Below are 25,318 nucleotides of genomic sequence, written 5' to 3' on the forward strand. Positions count from 1 at the left end.
AATGGCAACAGTGTTCAATGAAAAATCAGATGTCTTTCTATTTAGCACAATCAACATCTGACAACTCAGCTAACCAAATTTTAGTAGGGTTTGGTTAATCTGCCATGAGCAGTTTTTAAAAGTACAGTGCCTTTAACTTTCTGCTGCATGCTAGGTGCACTATGACTGTAATCTAATAATGGTGTGTATAGCATGTCTTCAGAACAGGACTCTTGTCAAACAAATGAAATCTGGAAATCTGACAATGTAGCATTGACTCACAACCGTTTCTTTTTTCATGATGAAACATTAAAATTCACTGCCTTACAGTCAATAAAAAATCACAAGTTTCACAAAGGTGTTAAGGTATTTTCATCTAAATTTGAGGTTGATCTGTTTAAGCTGCTAGGCAGAGAAAACTACAGCACCTGTAACTACCTGCTGCCAGTAGGTGGTGCTATGACTCAATATTGAAAAGCAGATGTGTGGTGGAAGCTTTTATCAAGCATGAGAAATTTGGGGCAAATTGGACATGTGCATACAAGTTACAACAACTTCTGCAATTCTGATTACTTTGCATCGCAAAGGTCTTTAAATGACACTGACAAAATAGAAGTTGTTGTGAATAATTCTCTAGGAGGAGTTTGTTACAGAAAAAATGCTGCAAATGGCAAAAACTGCAGCAAAATGACAGTAAATCCAAATGTCTGACTAGCTGTGAGACATAAGGCTGTTCTGAAAGTTAGACAAGATATGTTTGTCTACAAAATGTCGTAGATGTCAAATAATGTCATAATTGCAATTCTGAAGCTTTGTAAGGGGGTACTACGGAGCCATATTATTAAAATCATAATTAAAGTAAACTGGTGTTTATTAGTTCTTTAAATTGCTAATGAAACCGAATTTGCAGTAAGCAGTAAATTTCAGTGGTTAAAACAATATATGGAAAGATGTCCACTGTACAATTTATTGGATTACTGAATCAATAATGTGGCTGACAATAAAGAGATTGGGTCTCTCCTGGCAGAAAAAAAAAAAACTTAGTGTACTAACTAAAATTGGAGAAATCTGGAGAAACTGCAAGTGTGATTGCAGCGCAGTTCGCACTTTGTACAGTTCTGCACATATACAGGATAAAGATTGTACTGAAACTGTGACTTGACTGATTTGGAAGAACCCGCACTACCAACTGAGCCACAGCCATCGCAAGATGCCTACTGTGTTTTATAATGTCATGAAATGCAACAAATGCCTCAACTGAGAAAATGACATAAGGTGGCAAGTCAAGAAAATAAAAACAGCATTCGACTACTCTTGAGAAAGTACAATATTAATGTTATGATTGCATAATACTGCCTACATTAGGTGACTTATGATTTATATATCTCACCTTAATCATACTCAACCTATGATCTAAAAAATTTTGATGTTAAAGATCACATTATACAGCAATGTATCATTTATCTATGGAAGCCGACTGGTCTACACTATTCAAAAAAATACACTTTAAATTTAAATAACAAGGAGAAAGATCAGTGAAGCAACTTAGGGTGTGTATGACGAGATTAATGATTAGGTTAAATATATGTGAATATATTATGATATTATTATATGTTATTCCTGTGGTGTGTGTAAGTTTGGAAGTGTAGGTTATTTGTGGCATTACATGGCACATAATGACAAGCAACATTTTAATCAATTTTAAGCAAGTCATTTTTTGGGATGTTTTGTGATCACTTAAAAGAAGCTCAGCAGAGCTGTACAGATGTGAGAAGTGAAAGTGACAGGCCGGATTTATGGTGACGGCATAAAGCATGTGTTCAGCTGGCTTCAGGGGCTGTTGGATGGATGATGGTAGGGTAGGGAAATAAAATGGACACAGGTCTCCAAACACCTTTAAAACTTGACCCCAGGACATCTGCCAGCATACCACAATGGTCCTACAACAGTGTACGTATTTATGGGTCAACGAAGAAAACAAAGATGTTGTCAGTCTGATGTCGACCAGTTCAACATTTTTTGTTGAATAGTTAGCAGTTAATAGTTACTCTTTGACGAATATTCAGTTCGTTCCGTATATTCGGATACCACCATAACGGCCGAATATTCGGATATATGGATATTCGGTTCCAGCCCTAAAGAATTATATTTCATTTTAGTAAATTATCACACAAAAACAGACTTTTCAGTAGTGAATGCATAACTAAATTTTGAATGTGTATAATTTATGGATATTTGTAAGTATTCCCAAGTATAAGATGCATGAAGTATCTCTTCCTCTGGCCTATTTTGAACAGCTGTCACCCAAATAGCCAAAATGTTAACTTTACCAGTATTAGTATATACTTAGTATACATATATTTAGCAACATTAACTGTAAAATAAGAAACCAAGGTATAACAGCATTAGATTTTTTTTAACTCTCATACTTTTCAGCTAGCATCTACACTACAACAGCATAGCACAAATACTGAAATCCAACTACTGGTTTTGGAGCGTCAAGATTTCCATTAACCCCATCTTTGTCTAACGTTTCTTTCCGAACCTCAACTTTGATATTCTGTTTTATTTTTTTAATTCCCCAAAATGTCCTTAACTTTTCAGTTGGCACCACTGGTAATTTTTTATAGGTAATTTTACCAACAGTATATGATTCCTGATTTTGGCCCTGGTCTATGTTCATGCTGCTTCATTGTCTGTAACTTTAAATACAGCTTTACTGCTGCTGTCCATGCTCCCTTCTAGAAGAAAATTCTCAGCGTATGTGACACCATGGAGCAAAACAGTTGACTACATGGCAACTGACAGATGCGAATGTGTGTGTGAAATCAGGAATTCACAGTACTTCAAACTTTCTCTTTGAATGATAATTTTACACGGAAATATTGCAGCATTCACAGTATAGATGTTGTTTTAACTTGTGTAAATGGTGAGTCTGGCAGACAATGCTGTAGTGATTGAATCAGTATATTAGAGGTACGGAGCAGCATTAGTATGCTTGTAGTCTAAGTGTGCTGTGTTTCTGTCAAAATGTCATCCGCGTTCAATTGTCTGGCAACTTTACAGAACTAATCTGGGTATAGTTCCTTTCTATTTGTCTTCTCTTTTAACAGGGAAACATGGAAGCTCTGCAATTTGTGATCCCCAAAGTACAATCTGAACTGGGCAAGAAATCCTTTAGGTTTTCGGCACCAAATGTTTGGAATAAATTACAATCTCAATTTCAAATTCAAGCCTTTGTCACATTGAATGAGTTTAAAGCTCTGGTGAAATCATTACAGTGTACCTCGTCTGTGTGCAAGTGTTATATGTGAACAAGTTTTAATGTTGTTCATTTTATCTGTTGTTTACTGTTTTTACTGTGACTATGCTGCTGTCCTTTTGGCCAGGTTTCCCTTGTAAACGAAACCTCTGATCTCAGTGGGACTAACCTGGTTAAATAAATGCTAAATTAAAAAAAAACAGAAACATAAAAATAAAAAAAAACTGAGCACAGTGGTTTTAGAAAATCAGCTATATTAGGTCACCAATTTCTTAGCTATTAGCAATAATGTCGGTGATGCCATTAACTGTAGTCTGGACAGCAGCAGACTAACAGATGTTAACAGTGGCTGAAACTGAAGTGGCACATTAAAACACATTAACTCACACCCAGTCCTTGTTTATTGGTTTCAAATCAATCTTGTTGTCCCTATAAACTCTCTAAATCAAACATGTCAAGCTCAAGGCCTACAGTCCAGATGCAATTATATCCAGCCTGCGAGATGATTTTATAATTATTGATAACCCTTTTATGGCCTCCATTCCGCTCATAGTACAAGTCCCATAATGCAGCGCAACAGCTTTCGCACCAATTAAGCCCTGTGAGCCCCAACCCCTGATCCCTTCTCCTCGAGTGACACAACAATTAGTTATCAGTGGATGAATACAGAAGGTCAGACAGTGACATTTACGCTAACCCCAAAAGAAATGGCCAAATGAAAAGGATTTTTTCGTTGCCTGTGACGAGGTGGGAGCTGGGACCAACTGAGAAAGTTGGTCGCACCAGAGAAAAAGCTAGTCTGGAGCCCTGCCGCAGACTAGCTGCTATGAGACAAAGCATCAGGACAAGTACAAAAACCTGGACATGCAGCAGAAACTACAGAACATAGAGGAATTGAAAAAGAGTCTGTTGTCACAACAGGCAATGTCCACAAAAGCAAAGTCCTAAAGTACAGCTACCGTAAAAGCCAGTTTTATAGTGGCAGAGGAGATTGCCAAATCAGCCTGGGTATTTACCGAGGGAAAGTTTTTGAAACGCTGCATGATTAACGTGTGCAACGTCCAAACCAAAAGCAAGAGTTTTTAAATGTCAGGTTGAGCAGAAATGCTGTTGCTGACCTAATGCGTGTTTTGAATTTCAGCCCCGTCTGTGATTGAGCTTGACACCCCTGACCGAGAACCCTAAATATTTCTTAAATTACTTTATTTATTACAATATTATTTATACATTTCAGTCTGATTTAAACTTGATTTATCTATATTTTACCACTTTAATTACCACTTTTATTTTGCTATTCTGAATTTTGACTACTGCCTCTGCTGTTTCCTTATTGCATTTATTTAAAAAAAAAAAATTCTAGGAATCTATAAACACAGGCCAAGTGATTGCTAAAGCCAAGAAGGGAAAACAATTATTTAAAAGACTACTGAAGAATGACAAAAAAAAAAAGAGCTGGAGACATCTATTTTTATTGAACAGTATGATTCCCTGGCATTGGTTAAATTTTTTTTTTTTTTTTTTTTTTTTTTACAAAAAATAGGAGGAAAACTGAATTTAGACATGAAAAAAATGATATGAAAAAAGATGGAGATAACTTAGGCAGTTTGTTTAATCGTCACAAGCTAAGCCGAGATAATAGCTAGTCATTTCAAGCTATCAGAGCAATCGAAAACATCATTGACTTGAAGTCAAGAATCATCACTACAGTTAATGGCATCGGTGACATTATTGCTAATAGCTAAGAAATTGGTGCCCTAATGCCTACAGGTCTCTACAGAAATATTGCTACATGTTACCTGGGTCTTCCTTACCAATATGGGTGCAGTGCCTATCGATTTTTGAGTAATGCCTAAGCTGAAAAAACACATTAAGCACTCCTCACTACCACTCTGAAAGAGAAATGATTGTCCTGAATATAAATGATTGTAGTCTCATATTGTGTAACTACACAACTGCATGTTCAGGTATTCTTTTCAAATGGATCAATAGATTAGAAATATGTAATCTTCTACATTGCATTTTCAGTCTTTTTACAGCTAGTCTTTCAGAGTTAGTAAGCCTTGAAAGTGTTGGTTAATGTGGTTTAAATTGCAGGACTTACCGAAGGCTCCTTGTAAGTTATATACTGGCCCAGAGGAAATATTTTCACAAGTGAGTGCAAGTTCATAACAAGCTGTGAGAGTAAATAATAATAATAATAATAATAATAATAATAATAATAATAATAATAATAATAATAATAATAATAATAACAACAATACTACTAATTATAAGATGGACGAGGATTGCTATTACTGTAATGACAATTATTAGAATTATGTGAGAATGTGCAGTTTTTATATTTTTTTTGGAAAAAAGACAAGAAAACGAAACATTATGATTTAAAGCTTTGATTTGGTTATATTTTCTGAGGGAATAGCATATCAAAGATGATAAGTTAAAGGACAGCAAAAAGATTAAAAGTCCGATGATTCTTTCTATACAATGTCTGCCTCTAAAAATTGTGTCATTTGGTTTTGTGTTTTGGTTTTTTGAAAAAGAAAAGACGCCTTCCAAACTCACAGGTAGGTCTTGGGGTTCAGGGGTTAACATTGCTGGAGGAAACATGGAAGAATATGTGCATGATCTTTTGGAAATCAACTAAATCCACTAAGTAGAGCAAATTCGGTTGGAAGGGTGTAATCATTTTTGGAATTTTTCAATTATTATTTTTAAAATATATGATTAGAAAAATTATTTAGATTATTCAACTTACTGGAGACAATGTGGCCCCATGAATCTGTTATCATATTAAGACAAAATAATTCATGTTTTTGGCAGAACTTATATAAATTATGAAAGGCTTCTGAGATTGAATCTTCAAGATTCAAAAAGTCCTGTAGCTTTAAACTAAAGCTCTTAGGATTACCATGACCTGGACAACTGAGAATCTACAGAGAGAAATTATTGACTGTGATCTTTGTCCTATCCATTGTTTTAATTGCAACATGGTCCCTACAATTCCTTATATGTATAATTGTTTGTCTATATGTTTATTTTGGTTTTGCATTTTTCTTTTTGTTATTTTAGTTTGTTTATATATTTGTAAAAATATTAGTCATGATGAGAAAGTTGTATGATGTAAAAATTGAAGAATTTTTGAAATGCTCGAATAAAAACTATCAAAAGAGCAACACATGCTGTTATGACATATTAAATGCAGTGCTCTTGAGCTTGTTGAAGTTGCACGTTATTTGCTTGTAATTTAAAGTGTCAGTTTCTGTCATGTAAGAAAGAAATGGAAAGGCAATGACCCAGCTGACAATAAGGTTCAAGACAGTGGTTATCCAAGCTCGTCAGTGTTAAGACTAATGAGGTCAGCTAACCCAAGGAGAGCAAAACTAAATTTAACATGCATCATGATACAATTTCCTGGATCTAAGGTTTCAATGTATATGTCTTCAAATGTCCATTCTCATTTCAGTCATTACCAGTTACCTAAATTAAATAAAAATACACACAGTTAAAGTTAAAGCAACCTACTTGGTTTGACATCCATCGAACATTCCAGTGTTGATAAAATAGGGGCACACAATGGTGGTCTTCACTCCATCTTTACCAGTTGCCAGCAGCTCCAGACCCACTGACTCTGCAAAACCTACAGCTGCAAACTTACTGGCACAATAATCTGCAGGGAGAGAAGTTGTAGATGTAAGAAAATGATTTGTGAACAGGAGATTGTTACGACCTCTGGTGGCCGTGTGGTTTGTGGTGGACTGTATGTGGGAAGATAGTTGCATAAAATTGAATCCAGACCCCATCTGACTGACATCAGATGATTGGCCATGCTCTCCAGCCTTCGTCCTTCTCCCCACCCACTGACTGGCTGATTGTTCCACAACCTGGTCAGGTCAGGGCAGCTGGGATTTAATGTGAAGTGTTCGTCCAGAGGGCTGTACTACGAAACCCTAAGTTTGACATAGCCAGGCTTTCTTTGTGTTAATCGGCTGGACAGTAACTTAACTCTCAGTCAGAGATAATGGGTATCACAAAGTTCGTTATCAACTTTCTTTGTTAACTCAGGTTTTCTGCCTCAAACTCACATAAAAATGGGCGATTAACTTGTCATGTGACTTTCCTTTTGCACAAACTGAAACAATTGTGTGCAGCTGCTTCAGTCAATAGGTTGTTTAGGTTATGATGGTTAAAAAGTACTACTACTGCAAATGATGCAAGACAAGAATCCTGGTATAAACAAGTGTAAATATGTTTATTTTACCAATCAATGCAGCTGCTTATTTCTAACTGACAGCTACATATTAAAGCTGTTAAATTTTGTCCTTATATTGTCATAAAGTGCATTTAGGTCTGACACAGTCCCATAATGCAGGATATCACTTAAATTTTTGGCCAAATAAAAGTGAAATTAATGTTACTGATTATATATTTTCTGTAATAACTGCCAGTAGGGCTGGACCCAAATATCCAAATATTTGGTCATGACGGTGGTACCCAAATATTTATTTTGAGATCTGAATATTCGGACTGCATGAAACATATTCCCTCAGCTGACAATCTGCATCCCTCATAAAGAACTGTCAGTAAACGATTTAGTTAAATTGATTTCAATCCAAAACTCTGAACATAGCCTGCTCCAGATCAAGTTAGCTCCACAGCATAACTTACCATGAAGAGCTCGCCAGGTTAAAAGAGAGCCACCTTCCTGATACTGAAAACTCTGTCTTTCGGCTCAACATACCTCCCGAAGTCACTAATCTCACTTAGTAGTACAGTGGTGGAAAAAAGTTTTCGGACAATCCATGCATTTGTGAAATACAGCATTAAGAATCACTCTTAGGTCTTCAAGTGCTATTTCTTTTAGTACAGTCACAGCCAAAATACTACACAAATCCTTAAAAAGCCATTAAAAACTTAAAATTGACTGGCTCCATAAAAACACATAAGAAATTTGGAGTATTGGGTCTCTTTGAAATCTGTAAAGAAGTCTAGCTCATGAATATATTTTTTTCCAAGAAACACTCACATCGGACATTACTGACAACAATTTGCCCGTTAATTTAATGGCTTAATCCAGACATACCCTAGGCTGTAACAGAGGGAGCCACAGTATGTGCAATATTTGTCATTCACACAACAATGGACAGTCCATCAAGTGATATGCGGGATGTGCTGGAACAGTCTCATCCACAGTGGCCCAGCCATACAACCCCCAAGACCCAAAGGATTTGGTGCCTGCTTCCTGGTATCAGAAACCAGTGGACACTCCAGGTGGTCCTGAGATCATGCCCCAATGTGTCAGAGTGGTTTTGACAGCATGAGAGGGACCTTCACAATAATGCAGTGGTTTTAATGTTGTAGCTGATCAGTGTATCCACACCCACAATAATGCTACTACTGCAAATATCCTGCGGTAAGACAGTGAAAAATCTTCACAGCAACAAAAGTTGATATCACAGAAAAACATTTTTGCCTTCAGTAAACAGACCTTTACAGTAGATAGTAAAATAAAAATATATCAACACTTGTGATGGAACTTCAATATCAGCCCCAATGTGACAACTGATTAAACCATAAATTGCATATGACTATGATTCTTTGTGTGACAGCTCCCTTGTCTGAAGTGAAGAAAAGTACAGTATCATCTGCTGTTAGATCCTGATTTATTATTGTCTCCATATGACAATAATAATGATTATTGAAGTTCCTGCTGTTGTGTCACATGAGTATCAGCATGCAACCCTCTCACTTTGCAGACACTTGTATGGATCCTGCTGCTGTGGGATGCTACAAGCTGGGGATTGACCAATAAGGCTTTTTTTTTTAGGGCTGATGATCAATAATTCATTGATTGGTAACTGAGATAGGTCAATAACCATATTTGGAAAAAATGCACATTAAAAGTTATTTATTTATTTATTTATTTATTTATTTATTTATTTATTTTTATATATTTTTTTTTTGTCTGCATTTTTTCTCATTGTTTAACTCCACAAAAGGGGAGTCAACATTATATGAGATTGATGCATATTTTAGTCTTGCAGCCAAATATTTTAATATTTAGTGCATGTGTGTGACCATCACCGGCCCTCCCTGAAAGCTAAGCAGATATTCTTTATTAGAATTCCCTATTATGAGCCAGGGAGGGCAGTGCTACACCTCAGTGATGTGTGGGGGAAACAAAGACTGGACAGGACGAACAGGACGAACAGGATGAACAGGGATAGAAAATAACAGGCATTGCTATTGCAATTAAAGATTGTAAGGTGGTGTGTTATGCCCAACTACTAACTGCCCATCAATAAAAAAAAAATAAATAAAAATTTGAAAAAAGAAAAGAAAACCAAACCAACACAAAAGAAAAAGAGATTCAATAATAAATGAACAAATGGTACTGAGCACCATAATTGTGGGTGTCTTGATAGTATAGAATAGAATAGAATAGGCCAGAAAAGGATACTAGTGCGAGAGAGAATGAGTTTAGGGTAGAGACTGGAGAAATTCTCAGCACATTCTGGCGGGACCCATCAATCGCTGAAATGGGACTCGGCAGTAGCTGGCAAGACCTGATCAAACATGCAAGTGTGAAGAACCCGGAAGCCCAGAACAGCAGTCACGGCAAGGCAGGGCCAAGTCAACAGGGCATCCCTCCCCCCGGGCCGTAGGAGCCACAGGGCGGCACCCCCAGAGAGCCACCGGGGCCACCGTGAACGACGCGAACCCGGAGAACAAGAGGGAGCAGCTACTGACACCCCCTGCGCGCCCAGACCGACCCAGGTGGCCCGGGGCACGAGGACCCACCCGCCACCCAAACCCCAACCCCGCCCACCCCAGTCCCCACCAAACCCCCCACCCCACCACCCGACCCGCCCACCCCCACCCCCCCTCACCCCCACCCCCACCCCCCCCACCCCCAAAATTCATTAATCCACATGGAGTATTATGATACAAGTAGGGTTGTCACGATTTCAATTTTTTGAGCCACGATTATTGTGGAAGGAAATATTGCGATTTTACGATTATTCACGATTATCGACATTATGAAAGAAAAAAACCCAGTGTTTGTATTTAAATAAACTCTTTAATAATACTTAAACTTTTAAACATTTACTGTTCTTATAAAATAAAATAAATTGTTCCAACACGTCTTTGTAGTAAATAAAAGTGCAAATTGCATTACAAAACAGTCATTAACTTGAGGAACTTAAAGGCTTCTTTAGCTGCCATCATTAAAACAAAAGTTAGTGAGTAAATTCTAGTAAGTTCTAGTGAAGTGCCTCTTTGAGACTTTTATGTATTATGGAATGTTGCAATTTAATGTATGGTTGATAACGTAGTGTTTACTTTGTAAATCAAACAAGACAAAAAGATATAAAAAGAATACATTTAAAGATTCTAAAAACACTTAATTTTAAGCTTTAAATATCCTCCACAATTTTAGACAATATAACTACAGAAAAAAGGATAAATGGGAGTCTTATTTATTTTTACTAAAACGTTTATATAAACAATTCACCATTAATTTTACAACAATTAATCCAAACACCCGGATCATTTCCCAGGGAAAACTCTAGAGTCTGACAGGAGGTCCAGGCAGACAGACAGCCTCCCTGTCCTGGAGGTTACGGTCTCCTCCACTACCACTGTCAGCGGGCAGCGGGGCTTCCCGGACCACGCTCCCTGCTGAGGGGACCGGGCCGACAGCATCTTCGGAGGAGGGCACGGGCTTCCGGAGCCAAAACAACCGGCGGGTCGGGAGCTCCGGTTCCCTCCTGCGCTCCCGTTCCCCGCCCGTCGCAGCCGGGCTGCTTTCCTGCGTCCGCAGGCGAGGGGAAGGCGGCGGGCCGCGACGGGCGGGGAACGGGAGCGCAGGAGGGAACCGGAGCTCCCGACCCGCCGGTTGTTTTGGCTCCGGGAGGAAACTCGGGGCGCGGGGGGTCCTCGGGGCGGCCCGGCCGCCGGACCGCTGACTTCGGAACCGACAGTTACCGCGCGTGCGGCGAACAGTCCCATCTTGGCAACCTCATTGCGCACAGCGGCCACAATATTAGGGACACTTCGAGTAAAGAATCTGTCATAACTGATCATATAATTCTCTCTCTCTCTCTCTCTCTCTCTCTGTGTGTGTGCGCGCGCGCGCGCGCGCGGCGGGCGGAAACCCAGAAATTATATTTTGTTTCTGTGCGACCCGGTACGGGCCGCAGACCGGTGGTTGGGGATCACTGCTGTAGTGTTGCCTACACACGTGCATTAGGCCTACGTCATCCCCCCACCCCCCCCACCCCCCCCCACCCCCTATTTTTGAAACTTGTGGAAAAAGTTGTTAGAAGCGCTGCAGTGGTTGGCACTAACGCGGTGTTTGCTTTACTTTTTTATTGGGAAATGATGATTTTACCTTGACTTGGACATACAGCGATGGATGATTGTCACGAAGATGCTGTATCATGTTGGTTGTATTCGCGCCTTTAGCTGCAACTTTGCGACGACAAGCTTTGCACGTGGGGTGCCCATCCACGAAAACCTCACCTTTAGCATCTTTTGGATACCCAAAGTGATCCCATACTGCTGATTTGAGTCGCTTTTTGGGAGGATGCAAGTCCGGAGGAGCACCCCCGTCAGCCATCCTCAATTTAGCGGTGAGTGAATTCAGTGATGCCGATTAGACAGGAGCGCGCGCACAGGCCAAGGAGCCACTCTCTCTCCACTCTCCACTCAGCGCAGCTCACGCTTCTTGCATTGCACCTCTCGCGAGGCTTTTCTACGGATAATCGTGGTTGTGAAAAATGTGACGAATATCTATTTATAATCGTGGTTATTGTAAAACCGGTTAACCTTGACAACCCTAGATACAAGTATGTAGTTTCTACTATGTAATGTTCTTGAATTACATGTGAAGATAAAGGTGTTTATCCTTTGCATTTTACTTTAGAATGTTACATGAATCATATGAATAGGGGAAGAAAACACACACCTGCCAATCCATTGACTGCTATGAGTCCAGCAGTGCTGGCAATGCTTACAAGATGGCCATGATTGTTGGCAATCATGGCAGGAAGGAAGGCCTTGTAGGTCTGAGAAAAGAGAGAAAAAAAAAAGTAAAGCATCAACAAAATGCAAAAACATAAGCAGGGAGACAGTATTTGTACAGTAAGTTAGTTCAAATACAACTTCTATCATTCTGAACAACAATTATTTGTCAAGCTTAATATGACATTTTCTAAATGTATTCAGTATTTCCCCTATATATACATGTACATAGTAAACAATCATGAAAGTTATATGAATCTGGAATGAAAGTATGTTCAGTTTGGTCTGGTTTCCCGGCACCAGAAACTGTTGCTGACTTACTGAACATGAGTAATATAACAGGGCTAAAAATGTTAATGTGTGTTCAAATTGTTTAGAGCGCACAAGGTAAATTTCAGATATTAGAAATAGTTGTGCATCCTTGTAACACTGTAAATCCATCTATTTTGTTTTGGTATCATAGATGATCTACATAGGTACTTCAGACACTGGACAAAAACAATATGTAGAAGGGTAGCAGAGTGAGCAGTTGCAATGACAAATCCTGTGCAACTTGTGGGGAAAAACTAATGCAACAGTTGTGTATGTAGATACAGATGAAGTGACATGGTCATTGACTGATATTGATAATCTAATAAAGTCTGTATTAGAATGAACATTCTCCAGCCCAGTGCTTTGGGTTCTGATGACTCCCAGTTTATGTTCCAGTGGATAGTAGGAATCAAACAACAGATATTGGTCTGTGTGTATAGGTTTCCTGTAAACTTCAATGTTGAAGTTTTCAACCTCCTCAACGTGCACAGTGCAGTCCAAAAAAGGCAGCTGGTCCTCTTTATATCTTCCCAAGTGAACCTGGTGTTGCTGTCCATCGAGCTGATATGCTCTGTGAAGGTTTCTACTTCTGGGCTTTGATTGTCACCCAGGTGTTGGTCCACATATCCGAACCAGTGGCTAGGAGTTGTTCAATAAATGAGCCCAGTTTAAACCTCAATGTAAAGATTGGCCACAGTGGGCGACAATGGAGAGCCCATGGCGCAGCCGAGCTTCTGTCTGGAAAAACCTTTATGTTTGAAGTAAGTGGTGGTCAGAAATCTAGCAGGGTGCATATGTGGTTGCTGACCCTGCAGGAAGTGGGGATCAAAATCTGACAATCGCATCTAAAGGATTTCACTTCATGAACAATGCTGCAAGGAACACTGAACTCACTTTAGGACAAAGAGACAATTATTCCATCATCCTGGATTTAACCAGTCTTTATATGTACACTCATGTAACAGAACTGCTGAATTTTTCAATGACCTCCTTATCATCAGTTTATATTTTGCTTTCTTAAAATCTTTTATTTTACTGTACTTGTTTATGTGTCAACTTAGAAATGAACAGGTCTAACGTCACATAAGTGCATTCAGTCTCGTTTTGATTGTCTGCCAGAAGCACAAATATATAAATAATGGGTCACAATATTATACTATTTTGAAATTATAGAAACCAAGGAAATATCTTAAAAGTGTAACTCTGTGAGGGACATCTGGACATCAGGCCTCCCCAGCGGAGGATGTGCCAGACTTCCTCCTGAGTTAATGACATAAAAAAGTCCTCTTTAAAAGACCATGCCTAAAAGCACCAGTCTGTGTCTCTTTTCGAAAAGTCCTTCCTAAGAGTCTGACCTAAGTACTTTCTAAATTCTTCAAGAGCAACTCAAAGACCCCACTCTGTCCATTGCTGTTTTAACCCACATCCTCAGGCCGACCGGATCATCTGTCAGCAGAAGCACCACTGCACCATCACATGTCTACAAGTAACTTTAAGCCACTGAAACTTGCTCAATTCTTTTTGCTGTTTACAGATGCTGGTTACTTCAAATGTTTTTTTGTTTTTTCTTGGCAAACTTTTATACAAGACATGTAGAGTAAATTTTGGACGACTTCTTTTACTAGTTCTCGACAAAACTGACACAAGATTAGTTCAAAAGAAATTAAAACTGCCAGTAACTTAGATTTTTTTTTTTTTTTTTTTTAAACATGGTTTTTAAACCCACAGGTGAGTTCTAGGGTTTAGAGGGGTTCCTCACTGCTGCATGGTCAAAGATGTGCATACAACAGGATGGCTTCTGGAAAGGAATGCTAAGGGAAACACTGTATTTAATAGTCAATTAGTATTGATAATCACGAAAAAAATTAATAATTCCAGTAGAGCACGCTAGTCTACATATTTGGGGAGTAGCCATTTGGTTAGTGACATTCAGTTCAGGGTTAGTCTTTCAGAATCAGAATCCGAAAAAAATTTATTTTTCCCCGAGGGGCAGTTAGGTTTGGACATGAATACACATATATAGACACAAATAAACAAAAGGTAATTTATGTCTATGTACTCACTCTTCAAATGAATAGTGTGAGTTCTTCCAATAATATTTGCTGTTCTATTTTTTTGGATATAATGACAAAAATGTTAACTTATGCATCTCTTTTGTTTTCTCTGTTCTTCTCACTGTACCAAAAATATAATGAATCATGACTCCAAAACCAAGGTACAAAAGTAAGCGTGAGCTTTGTGTAATGTTACACCCCTACTCCATAAACAAACTTTTTACAAAAAATAGAGGCATGATACATAGTGAGACAACTGGAAGGCTCATTGTCAGAAAAATGCACTGTCATCTAATGGCCTCTAAATTTGCATGATGCTGACACTTCTACATGTCTGTTGTCTGACTTACCCAGAAGTGAGCCATAGAGTTGACCTCCAAGGTCTTCTCCATAAGGGAATCGGGAGCATCCATGAACTTCTTTCCAGTCACAATGCCAGCGTTGTTTACCAGAATGTCGACGTCCCCTACTTCTCTCTTCACCTGCATGGAGCAAAGAAAAATGTCGGTCATGTATAATACCAGTCTGTAAAAGAAAAAGGGCAGATAATACTCAGAAAAAAAGATTTTTGCTCAAAATGTTATCAAGTAGAAGATACTCTTAATAAAGTTGCCATTCCTGGAATTGTTTGTTGACACTGGATAAGACATTTCCGTATCCCTGAGTCCTGAATCCCTTCCTAGATTAATCATACTGATCCTTAACAGTAGAAAGCATCTGGACTTTTCTTTTTTGCTAAAAGAGAATTTAACGTGAATCTCCTAGGATTACCATGACCTGAATGACTGAGAATCTACACAGACATATTCCTAGATTAAGTAGACTGATCTGCTCATGGTTGTTTGGAATAGTGAAGAACATGTCCACTGTATTAACATCAAGTGCAATTTCTTTAAAAAGATGAGAGATGAGTACAGTTTGAAATTCCTCACTCCTGTTCAAAATCAGGAAGCGTAGGGAACTCACTCAGAAAGACAAAGTCCGATATAAAGCTCTTCATGATGCTGGATGGTTTTAGAAACACAGCGCAAGGCATAAAGTGTTCTCACAATGTGGTCAAGTATGCCTTGAACTCGATTGCAGAGACTGATACTTACAAAATACTCCAAGGAAGAGGGTGAAAACGAAAGCTAATTGAAACAGATGTCATGCACCTCAAGATTTAAAGTACAAGAGACAGAAGGAAGACCACTGCTGATCTTTAGGCAGAGATTAATACTTCAAGATCAGAATCTGAGAAAGTGGACGGACGAGTCCAAGTTTGAACTCTTCGGTCAGCATCGTCATTTTTATGTCAGTAGAAAAGCTGGAGAATGTCTTGATGTTAGATGCACTGACCCACAGTGAAACACGATAGGGATTTCATGATGGTATGGGGTTCCATTTGTGGAAACGGTGTGGGCAAATTAGTTAAAATGGATGGCACCATGAACAAGAAGGTCTACCACAACATCTTGGTGCATCATGGAATCCCTTCTGGATTGAACCTGATTGGTTGTGGATTCATTTACCAAGAAGACAATGACCCCAAGCATACGTCAAAGCTGTGCAGAGACTGCTGGACTAAGAAAAAGGAATCTGGAGTACTGGAACTGATGGACTAGCAAAGTAAAAGTCCAGACTTTAATCCTATTGAACAGATCTGGGATTTATTGAATTCAAAAATAGATGGCTTAAAAGTTTCATCCAAAGTCTCTGGGAACAGCTGAAACTATTTGGAACTCAATAACAAAAGAGACTGTCAAAAGTACATAAAAACAATGGCAGCAAGAATTCAAGCTATTACCAAGGCCAAAAGAGGTTATACAAAATATTAAGATTTTTGGTTAATACATGTGAATAAGGACTATTTAGTTGATCCAGTTTGTTAGTTGTATAATAAATAACTCTACATTTTTTTTTTTACTTTGAAACAAGCTTTTGACAGATTTCTAAAATATTTGTGTTTTCTTGTTTTTAGGACAGGTGCTCTAATATGTTTGTTAAGCACTGTATATGTAGCATTAGACAGTGGTAGGATCCACGAGTTCTCCAGAGAGAGAGAAAAAGCTGCGAGCATTTACCCACAGAGCAACATAAGGAACTTAATTCAGTTTAACGATAAAATATGCCAGAACAGAGAAATGATCTATCAGGATATAACAGCAGGAAACACCGCATACTTTTGTTGACCTCAAACATGTGAGCTGTGACACAGGGTCAGTTTATCAGCTGCAGTTAAATATTTTTGTTACATCGCAGCCATTCAGTTTCACTGTTTATGAAATTAGAAATAAACTGGACAGTTAGTTTTTTGGACACTTTGATCAATTGTTATTAGTATAGTTTTAGTCTGTTACTGCATTATTATGCACTATTCATCACTTGGTATATTGTCTAGCCTCGCATGAACCACAAATATTAGGTGTGTATTGCGACTCTCTCTGCCACTGTTGGGGGTATGTGAATGCAGCTGCAAGGAAAAGTCACTTCAGCAATGTTTCATGTCCCACATCTGAAAGGGGCTTACTTCTGCTTTTCATGCTGTAACACGCATGCCAAGCACAGACCACAAAATGGAGACAATGCCATTTTAATCGCCAGAATAATCAACAGAATACTCGATTATTAAAATAATAGCCACAGCCCCAGTGAAGACAATACAGTATTAAAAAGAGAAATCCAACAAAACCAAAGTTTTCTTTAGAATTTCTTTGAGTAAACTCCTGTTTACAGCTTAGAAAACACCTGCAGAACCAGGCTCAGGGAGAGCAGTCATTATACCTGTTGTGGTGTTCCGAAGTCTCTACAAATACATTTTATATACTCAGTGTTATTGCAACTTATAGAAATGAATGCTAAAATTACCTTTTGAAAGCTGACAATGGATTACAATAAGCCAAGGTCAACAGGGGGAAGCTACTGATTTCAGCAAGCCAAGACTGACATGTGGTCAAAGAGCATAGTTGTGGGTTTGAGTGTGGTGTGCACCTAGTCTTTAAGCTTTTTCTCAGCAGCCTTACCTGGTCAGCCACTCTGTAAACCTCATTCTTGTCGCTGCAATCACACAGATAGTAGTGGACTCTGCTGGCTCCGCTTTGTTTGGCCAGTCTAGCTGTTTCCTTCATCCCCTCCTGGTTAATATCCCACAACACTAGCACTGTGCCAAGAGCTGCAAACTCCTGAGCCATGAGGCGACCGATCCCACTACCTGCTCCTGTGATTAGCACCACCTCCCCAGCTATGTTCTTCTTCTTCATTGGCACAAAGAGGTGCAAGAAAGCTTCCACATTGTACCAGATGGACAGAAGGATGACTTGGATCGTTTCCAGGAAGAAATTCATGATGGGTCTAGGACGAATGGAAAAAAAGAAATATTAACAACTCGGAGAGAAACTTAATGGAAAAATATTTTGTATATAGATTTGCATAATTTTTTCCTTTTCAGTAATTGTTTGAAAAGCAGCGAAGTAGTGTGAAATGATTTATAGATGGATTCTTCCACATTTTAGATGCAATATTTGTCCAAAAATGTGACAGTTTGTGTGCCAAAATCACAGTACATCTTTTTCATTTTTTATTCTTTAATTTCAAATGTTACGCTTTAAAATTAAATGCCCATAATAATAAAACCTTACTGTGATGAAAACAGACACTAACAGCTGAACAACAATTCTCCCCACGTATGTTGAATATCTGTAGCATCTGACAGCAACAGGATCCATACGTCATTCTCCAAAGAAATAGAGCTGCACACAGTTGTACACAGACTATGTCTTCATAATTTATTACATATATGTAGCATTAGACAGTGATAGGATCCATAAGTGTCTCCAGAGAGAGAGAAAGAACTACACTTACACACAGAGCAACATCAGGAACTTAATTAATTCAGTTTAACTATGACTTATGCCAAAACAGAGAAATGATCAATCAGAATGTAAGAGTAATGGAGCAGTGATGCGCACATCATTTCTGACAACCGAATGCTCCTGCACATGTAAGTAATCCACCCGCATGTACTGTAATTAATTTCTCCAATTTAGAGACCCCTCCCCAATCCCACATTACCATTATTTCTCATTGGGATATGCGTAAGCATGGTGATATAGTAACATTACACTGACACCCGAGTTACCATGGGTAACAGTTAACAACTGAACTTGTTGTGCTACACCCCTCCTACTGTCTTGAAAGCAGTCTTAGCCTACCTTAGTGGGCAATGGGCTGACCTGTGACAGTGTCCCAGTTGTCCTTCTTTTTTCTTTGGTTGTTGTTTATAATTTTCCATTTTTATTCTCTCAGATCTTTTTCTCCCTACTGGCATTTGACCTCAAAACCTACTGGCAGGTCTGAAAGCTATGTTATCTTTTAAAAGACATGACATAATGTAAAGGGTTCTCTATTATCAGATCCAGAAATTATAAAAACAAAAACAATTGTCAGATTTGAACTCTCTGATAATTCTTCTACTTTTCATTTCTGTAAACAAAATATTCAAAGATATTTCATGTTTTTTTTCTGTTTTATATGATTTAGGGCATTATACTGCTGCCATCCTATATTAAGTGATTACACAAAAGACTGTAGGTGTATTGTAGAGATTTCTTTTGTAATGAAGAGGCTAAAAGCTCAATTAGACTACATTTCCTGGAGAAAATGCCAGCAAAAGCTGGCACAGCTTGCTTGCAGCAGTTGAAGTATGCAACTACAGAAACTTTCCTGCAGTTCCAGTAACTTGCTCAAAACTGCAGCAGCAGACTTTTAGTTTTCAGTATCTTCGCAAATGTTGAAGCTGGACTTCAACAAGCCATTTACAAGCTAGGACAGCACTGTCAAACTTGAAGTTTAAAAAGCTCACCAGTGTTTCAAGCCCCTAATATGTGGGCACAGTAGTAGTGATTTGTATTGAGAAATTTTTGTTGTTGTACTATATTGCCTCCAAGGGGACATTGTATTGCCCTTACTATACTTCATATGCTCATATACACACTGTTTGTATCTTACTGCCAGCTATATATGTAGTATATTTAATGCTATAGCCTTACACTGTAACAGTAAACTTATGAATCAGTTTCAATCTTCCTGTGTATGTACTGTAGTGTTTGTATGTGTGGTAGGTTATAATAAAACAATGGACAGGTGATGCAGCTGTGCCGCACGCCATAATTATTTGACATTGCTTTAAACTGACAACTTCAAGGTGATATATCTCATTTTGTGAAATATCTGCTGCCCTCTCTCTTCGCATCTCCTAACTGCCTCCTTTGATCGAATCTCTGGTGGGAGGGGCTAAGACGCAAGGAGAGGAGTCGAGGAAAGGAATCAAATATGTGCAATTGCTGAAATGGGATAAGGGTTAGGGTCATGTCTCACCGCTTGGTGTAATTGTTACCAGTTTGAGATTTGCGAAGCACTGGCCACTCATTTTGAAGTACTGATGCTTTGACAGTTGTTGAGATATTCATCACTTTCAACATGAATCAAAAATTCCCATACACTGCCATATAACAAGAAAAATCCTTAAAAAAAACAAAAAAAAGGAAAATCATACAATCAACTGTTGTGCATATCTGCACTAAAACTCTTTGCTCAGTTTTGCTAAATAGGATTTACATTTTAGCTTTGGAATCATGTTTCTATCAACTAGCGTTTAGGAGGAGTAACAACTGAAAAACCTAAGAAATACGGAAAACAAGGTGATTGCTGAACTAATTACCCTCTTTTTTCCTAACTAATCTCCTGCAGAAAATGCAGTGAGAATACCACTGTCACTGTAGGTCTCACAGTGTGTGTGCAGCTGTTGAACCTGTCCTGCAGTGCATCTCTCAGTTAGAGGAGTGTCTACATCTGAAAATGCATAGGGGAAAAAAGCCTTTGACAGTAATGGTGTAGCTTAGTAGTGTTGTAGCTGGCTGCACTGTGGTGTTATTTTGACTGAATTTGATGTCATGTCAAGCATTTCATCATGGATCTCCTGTCTACCAAGTTTTAATTCTTAAGACTTTCCAGTTTTGTTTTGTTTTTTTTTTTTAAATATTGATTTTATCCATTCCTCATTGAAAACAGAATTATTTGTTAATTATAACAGACGAGGTGTTTACAAGAGGACACGGCCAAGACATACATGAAGACCTAAGCAATGTTTTAAGCCACTACTATGTGTGAGTAGTAGCGATTAGTAATGAGCATTTTTTGATCTTTTATACTGCAGAGTCTCCTAGTCCCTTAGTAGCTGGTTTAACTGCCATCTTCAGACTTAACTGGTCACAAGACAAGAAGCATATTTGGAGTTCCTTTACGATAAATAACTTAGGAGTCATTGACTGACAAAACCACTGACAATTCATTTTCTGCTAATCAACCAACAAGTGAACTAATAATTTCAGCAAGAGACATGAATGTAAAACGCATGACAGATGACTCATTCACTTAAAAATGTTTACAAACTCGAAATTCAAAAATTGTATCTTATCAATAATTTCATGCTGTGACTATTTTATGCAATAAAACCAATAAGTGTGTTGAAACTAAGAAAACTCCTATTTGGTCCACTACAACTTCAACGCCATAAACGGCATGAACAGCAGTAATACACCACGTCGTGGACACAGGGGTTCACGTTTCATACTCGTTTGTTCCTTGGGATTAACTGAGTAAATTCTTTCTGAAGTTTAGCTCCGCTTTAATACCATCAACCCCATGTTGCCAATGACATCCCGGTCATTCTTTTATGACCCAGATCACTATGTGATAAGCAGAACAGAAATAGTTTTTTGAGGAAGAAAGCGTTAAACTGGCAAAGACATACAGAATTCACACAGATAATATCTGTTTCTTAAAAATGCACTTCAGTTAACTTACCAAGGTACGACTTCTATACAGCTACCGATTGTGTTCCACAGTGATCCCGTTGTGTGTCCTTGTTGGCACCCAGTATATCAGCTTCCGGCGCGACCTTTACTCTCCACATAGGCTAAATCTACGACACTGGCAGTGTTCTTATCAAGCTGGAGCTGATAAAACCACAATGAAGTGTGTGGTGGCAGTGTCCGTGAGCCCCAAACGTACTATGGTGGATGGTATATCACGATGCACTTTTAACCGTTTCAGTAGCCTGCGGGGAGAAAAAAAGCACACCGCCTCTTCAAACTCAAGAGGAACCACTGCAGTCACGTGATAGGTAATCAACCATTCCCAACCTCGCGCGTCTGCTCTGCGGCGCGTGGCATTGTGGGACTTGGAGTTCATGTACTTTTTGTTCTTTTGTTAATTTATATATTTAGTCCTTGAGCCAGGACCCAAAATTTCAGGTATCGGTACCACTCGAGGTGACCAATTCTTTTTGGTATTTTTAACTTGCTGTATGTCTCTAGTTTGCATTTTGATATGATAGCCCTTGCAGATTCACAGCTTAATATATGTTATCACTCGTTTAATGGACATGCCCCACAATGAAATGCATGGGGCCTGAGCAAAAAGTCCTAACAACATGACAGGACAGAATTTGATAGGATTTTTCCTCATTACGAAAAAATAAGAAACGCCACACGCTACACATCATCATCTGTATAAATAACTTTACACCACAAAACAATATTATAACAAACTTGAGACTGAGAGAGATTTCGTTGCTATGGTAACAAGATATTCTATAAGCGGGACAGAACAATAGAACAGTGAAAGTTTGACAAACAGATTCAAAGTAAAATTCTATTGAAGATAAAAACCAAAGACTAACCATATCTTGTGATTTTTGTTAAGTGTGATACAGCGTACTATAATTTACACTTAAATGTAATTGTTTTGTATTGTTACACATACAAAATAGCTATTTAAATGGTGTCAAAACAGCCAAAATTGTGATGAAAAGTTCAAAATGTAACCCAATTATAACAGACTGCTACCAGAACTGATCATATGCCAAAAACACTATTACAAAGACTATTTCCATAATTAAGCTGAATTTTCAAATGCTTTTGCAGTTTCTATTCTAATTACATTTTTAATCAATTCTGTCCTGTTGCGCTGTGCAGGAGCTTTTTCCAAATTCAAAGGTAAGTTTCTGAAAACGGTACAGGGTCATAATGAGACAAAAACATAAAATACAGATAGGAGTAATTTCTTCCATGTACAGTATCATATAAAATGAAGGCATCATTCAAGTTCATTCAAAGTTAATCCTAGAAAAGGAAAGGATATTACCATAGTTAACTAATCTAATGGAGCTTAAGTAACCTTAATTAGAACTGTAAAAGACAACATAACTAGACATCTCAGCAGTTTCTTCAAAAGACCTGAAAATAAACTTTCACCTACCCACCAATAACTCTTTCTATAGGTAAAAACAAGGGAAGGTGAATACATAATTATCAAATATGCATGAAAAGATGCATTCATTTGGATCTGATGTTTAATTATTGTAATATATATATATATATATATATATATATATATATATATATATATATATATATATATATATATATATATATATATATATATATATTATATTTCTCACATAGTTTTATTTGATTGTTGACTTATATTAGATGTGATATTTGCTTACTGTAAGATTTAACCCTCTGAAACCCAAGCATTGATGATATTTAGATTTTTTTTCGCTTTTTAAACTATTTTTTAGCACGCATCTAATCAAGAAAACAATGAGACTTTTTCATTTTTGGGATTTTTCAGGATTTTGTGAAAACATTGCAAAATTGCAACAGTCTTAGTGTAGGCAAATATTAGCACTTTATTTTTAAGAAAGTCCACTGATGATTAGGCATTGATGATCAATAGTATCAAAATATATATCTTAAAATGAATTGTATTGATATGAAATTGTTGAATATGGCACAATAAAATGCAAATTAATTTAACAAGTCAAAACTGTAATAGCCATCCATGCTAGAATGCACTTCCACACAATAAAAGACTATAAGAAAATGATGTTATTACAACTTTCTTTTCCTTTTTTGAACTTGCAAAAGTGGGATTGTACTACATCAGTCCTCTAAAATTTGTTCATTCTGGACTTTGCTTGAACATCATAATGATTTCTGGTGTCTGAGGATTCTTAATTGGTGGATGTCATTCTCCTTAGTGACTCCTTATATGTGAAACTAAAGGCAGCAGTTTTTTGATCTGTGAAGCACAAACGAACATTACACTTGTTGCATGCAGTTGATGTACAGTACCTGTTAATATACTGTTAATCCTATACTAAATTAATCAGGTAAACATTTAACATAAACCCCATAACCTATATATATACAGTATGGACACTGTATATATATAATTCCAGTCAGGGCTTTGTGCTTTGTCAGTAACATTCACTTTGGTGTTCTGGAGGTAGATCTTCACCAAGAGCGACATATGTTTTACGTCGTTGTCATGTTGGAAGACAAAGCAATGACCCAGACCCAGTTTAGCAGCTGACTGGTGGAGGTTTTTCTCTCAAAATCTCACGTCCCTCTTGATGAGTCACTCACCCACATTGTTAAATGCACAGCGCATCTCTTTGACTGGAGCTGTCAGTCCTGTCTGATGAAGACTGTTTGACCCTCATAAGTGAACAGAGCCTGTTTCCTGGCAGTGGTGAGGATCCTGGACTTGTCTCTCCAGTTATGCAGCTTAATCAATGCTGCAACGAGAGTACTGACGGGAGTTAGCAAGAGAGATCATATTTCTCCTATGCTGGCTTCTCTTCATTGGCTTCCTGTGAAATCTAGAATAGGATTTCAAATTCTTCTCCTAACATACAAAGCTCTTAATGACCAATCTCCATTGTATCTTAAAGACCTTATAGTACCATATTATTTTAGATATTTTTAGATATTAATAATAAACTTTGATATTATCCTAGCAGAACTGTTTGTGCTCAGACTGCAGGCTTACTTGTAGTTCCCAGAATTTCTAAAAGTAGAATGGTAGGCAGAGCTTTCAGTTATCAGGTGCCTCTCCTGTGGAAACAGCTCCCAAATTGGGTTCGGGAGGTGGACACCCTCTCTATTTTTAAGACCACTATTTTTTGACAAAGCTTATAGTTAGGGCTAAGTTGGGTGACCCTGAGGGGGTCAGTTAGAGTCCACATGTATGGGGTACAACTGACTTCTTCTTCGACGTCCCTTTGTTATGACCCTAGTTATGCTGCTATAGGCCTAGGCTGCTGGGGTACTTCTCTCGATGCACTGAGCCGTTCTCTCATTACCTATGTATTTACTATATATACCATTATTGTATTGCATTCACCTTGTTTCCCCCCTGTATCCTTTCTCCGAGTGTCCCTGGTCACAGAGCTGGATGTTTCTGATCTGTGGTTGCTGTCCCACCACCTGGCTTAGTCTCCATCATGTCTACTGTGGGATGCTACTGTTGTCTTTCCTCCAGCCCACTGCTTCCAGCTGCCCGTTTCCACCAATCTACTCTGTATCGCCCTTACTATACTTGATATGCACATGTACACACTGTTTGCATCTTACTACCAGCTATATATGTAATGTATTTAATGCCAGAGCCTTGCACCATAACAGTAAACTTATGAATCGGTTGGCTTGTACTTTGTATTATCTATGTTACTCTTCTCATACATGTATGCCAATGTGTGTTATGTGTTTCCCTGTCCCCCCCTCTTCTCCCGTCCCTCTCCCTCCCCCTCCCCCTCCCTCACCTCTCTACCTCTTCTGTCCCTCTCAATCCAGCTGGC

General features: G+C 38.2%; 1 protein-coding gene across 2 annotated transcripts in view; it reads right to left on the minus strand.

The window, feature by feature from the left end:
- LOC111575778 (epidermal retinol dehydrogenase 2) overlaps positions 1-21,770 on the minus strand; it is a 70,418-nt gene extending 48,648 nt beyond the window's left edge. Inside the window, exons 1-5 of one of the 2 annotated variants that reach the window (XM_023281112.3) lie at positions 21,475-21,767; positions 17,634-17,961; positions 14,982-15,113; positions 12,210-12,309; positions 6,764-6,908 (exon numbers count right to left, since the gene is read on the minus strand). In XM_023281112.3, the coding sequence (XP_023136880.1) occupies positions 6,764-6,908; positions 12,210-12,309; positions 14,982-15,113; positions 17,634-17,954 (698 nt within the window). In that variant the 5' untranslated portion in view covers positions 17,955-17,961; positions 21,475-21,767. Of the gene's footprint in view, positions 1-6,763; positions 6,909-12,209; positions 12,310-14,981; positions 15,114-17,633; positions 17,962-21,474 lie in introns of both variants that reach the window. The other variant, XM_023281111.3, reaches the window with a different exon arrangement.
- Between the last annotated feature and the right edge of the window lie 3,548 nt (positions 21,771-25,318).

The sequence above is a fragment of the Amphiprion ocellaris genome, chromosome 10 (genome assembly GCF_022539595.1).
Source record: "Amphiprion ocellaris isolate individual 3 ecotype Okinawa chromosome 10, ASM2253959v1, whole genome shotgun sequence".
In the NCBI taxonomy this organism is placed as follows: domain Eukaryota; kingdom Metazoa; phylum Chordata; class Actinopteri; family Pomacentridae; genus Amphiprion; species Amphiprion ocellaris.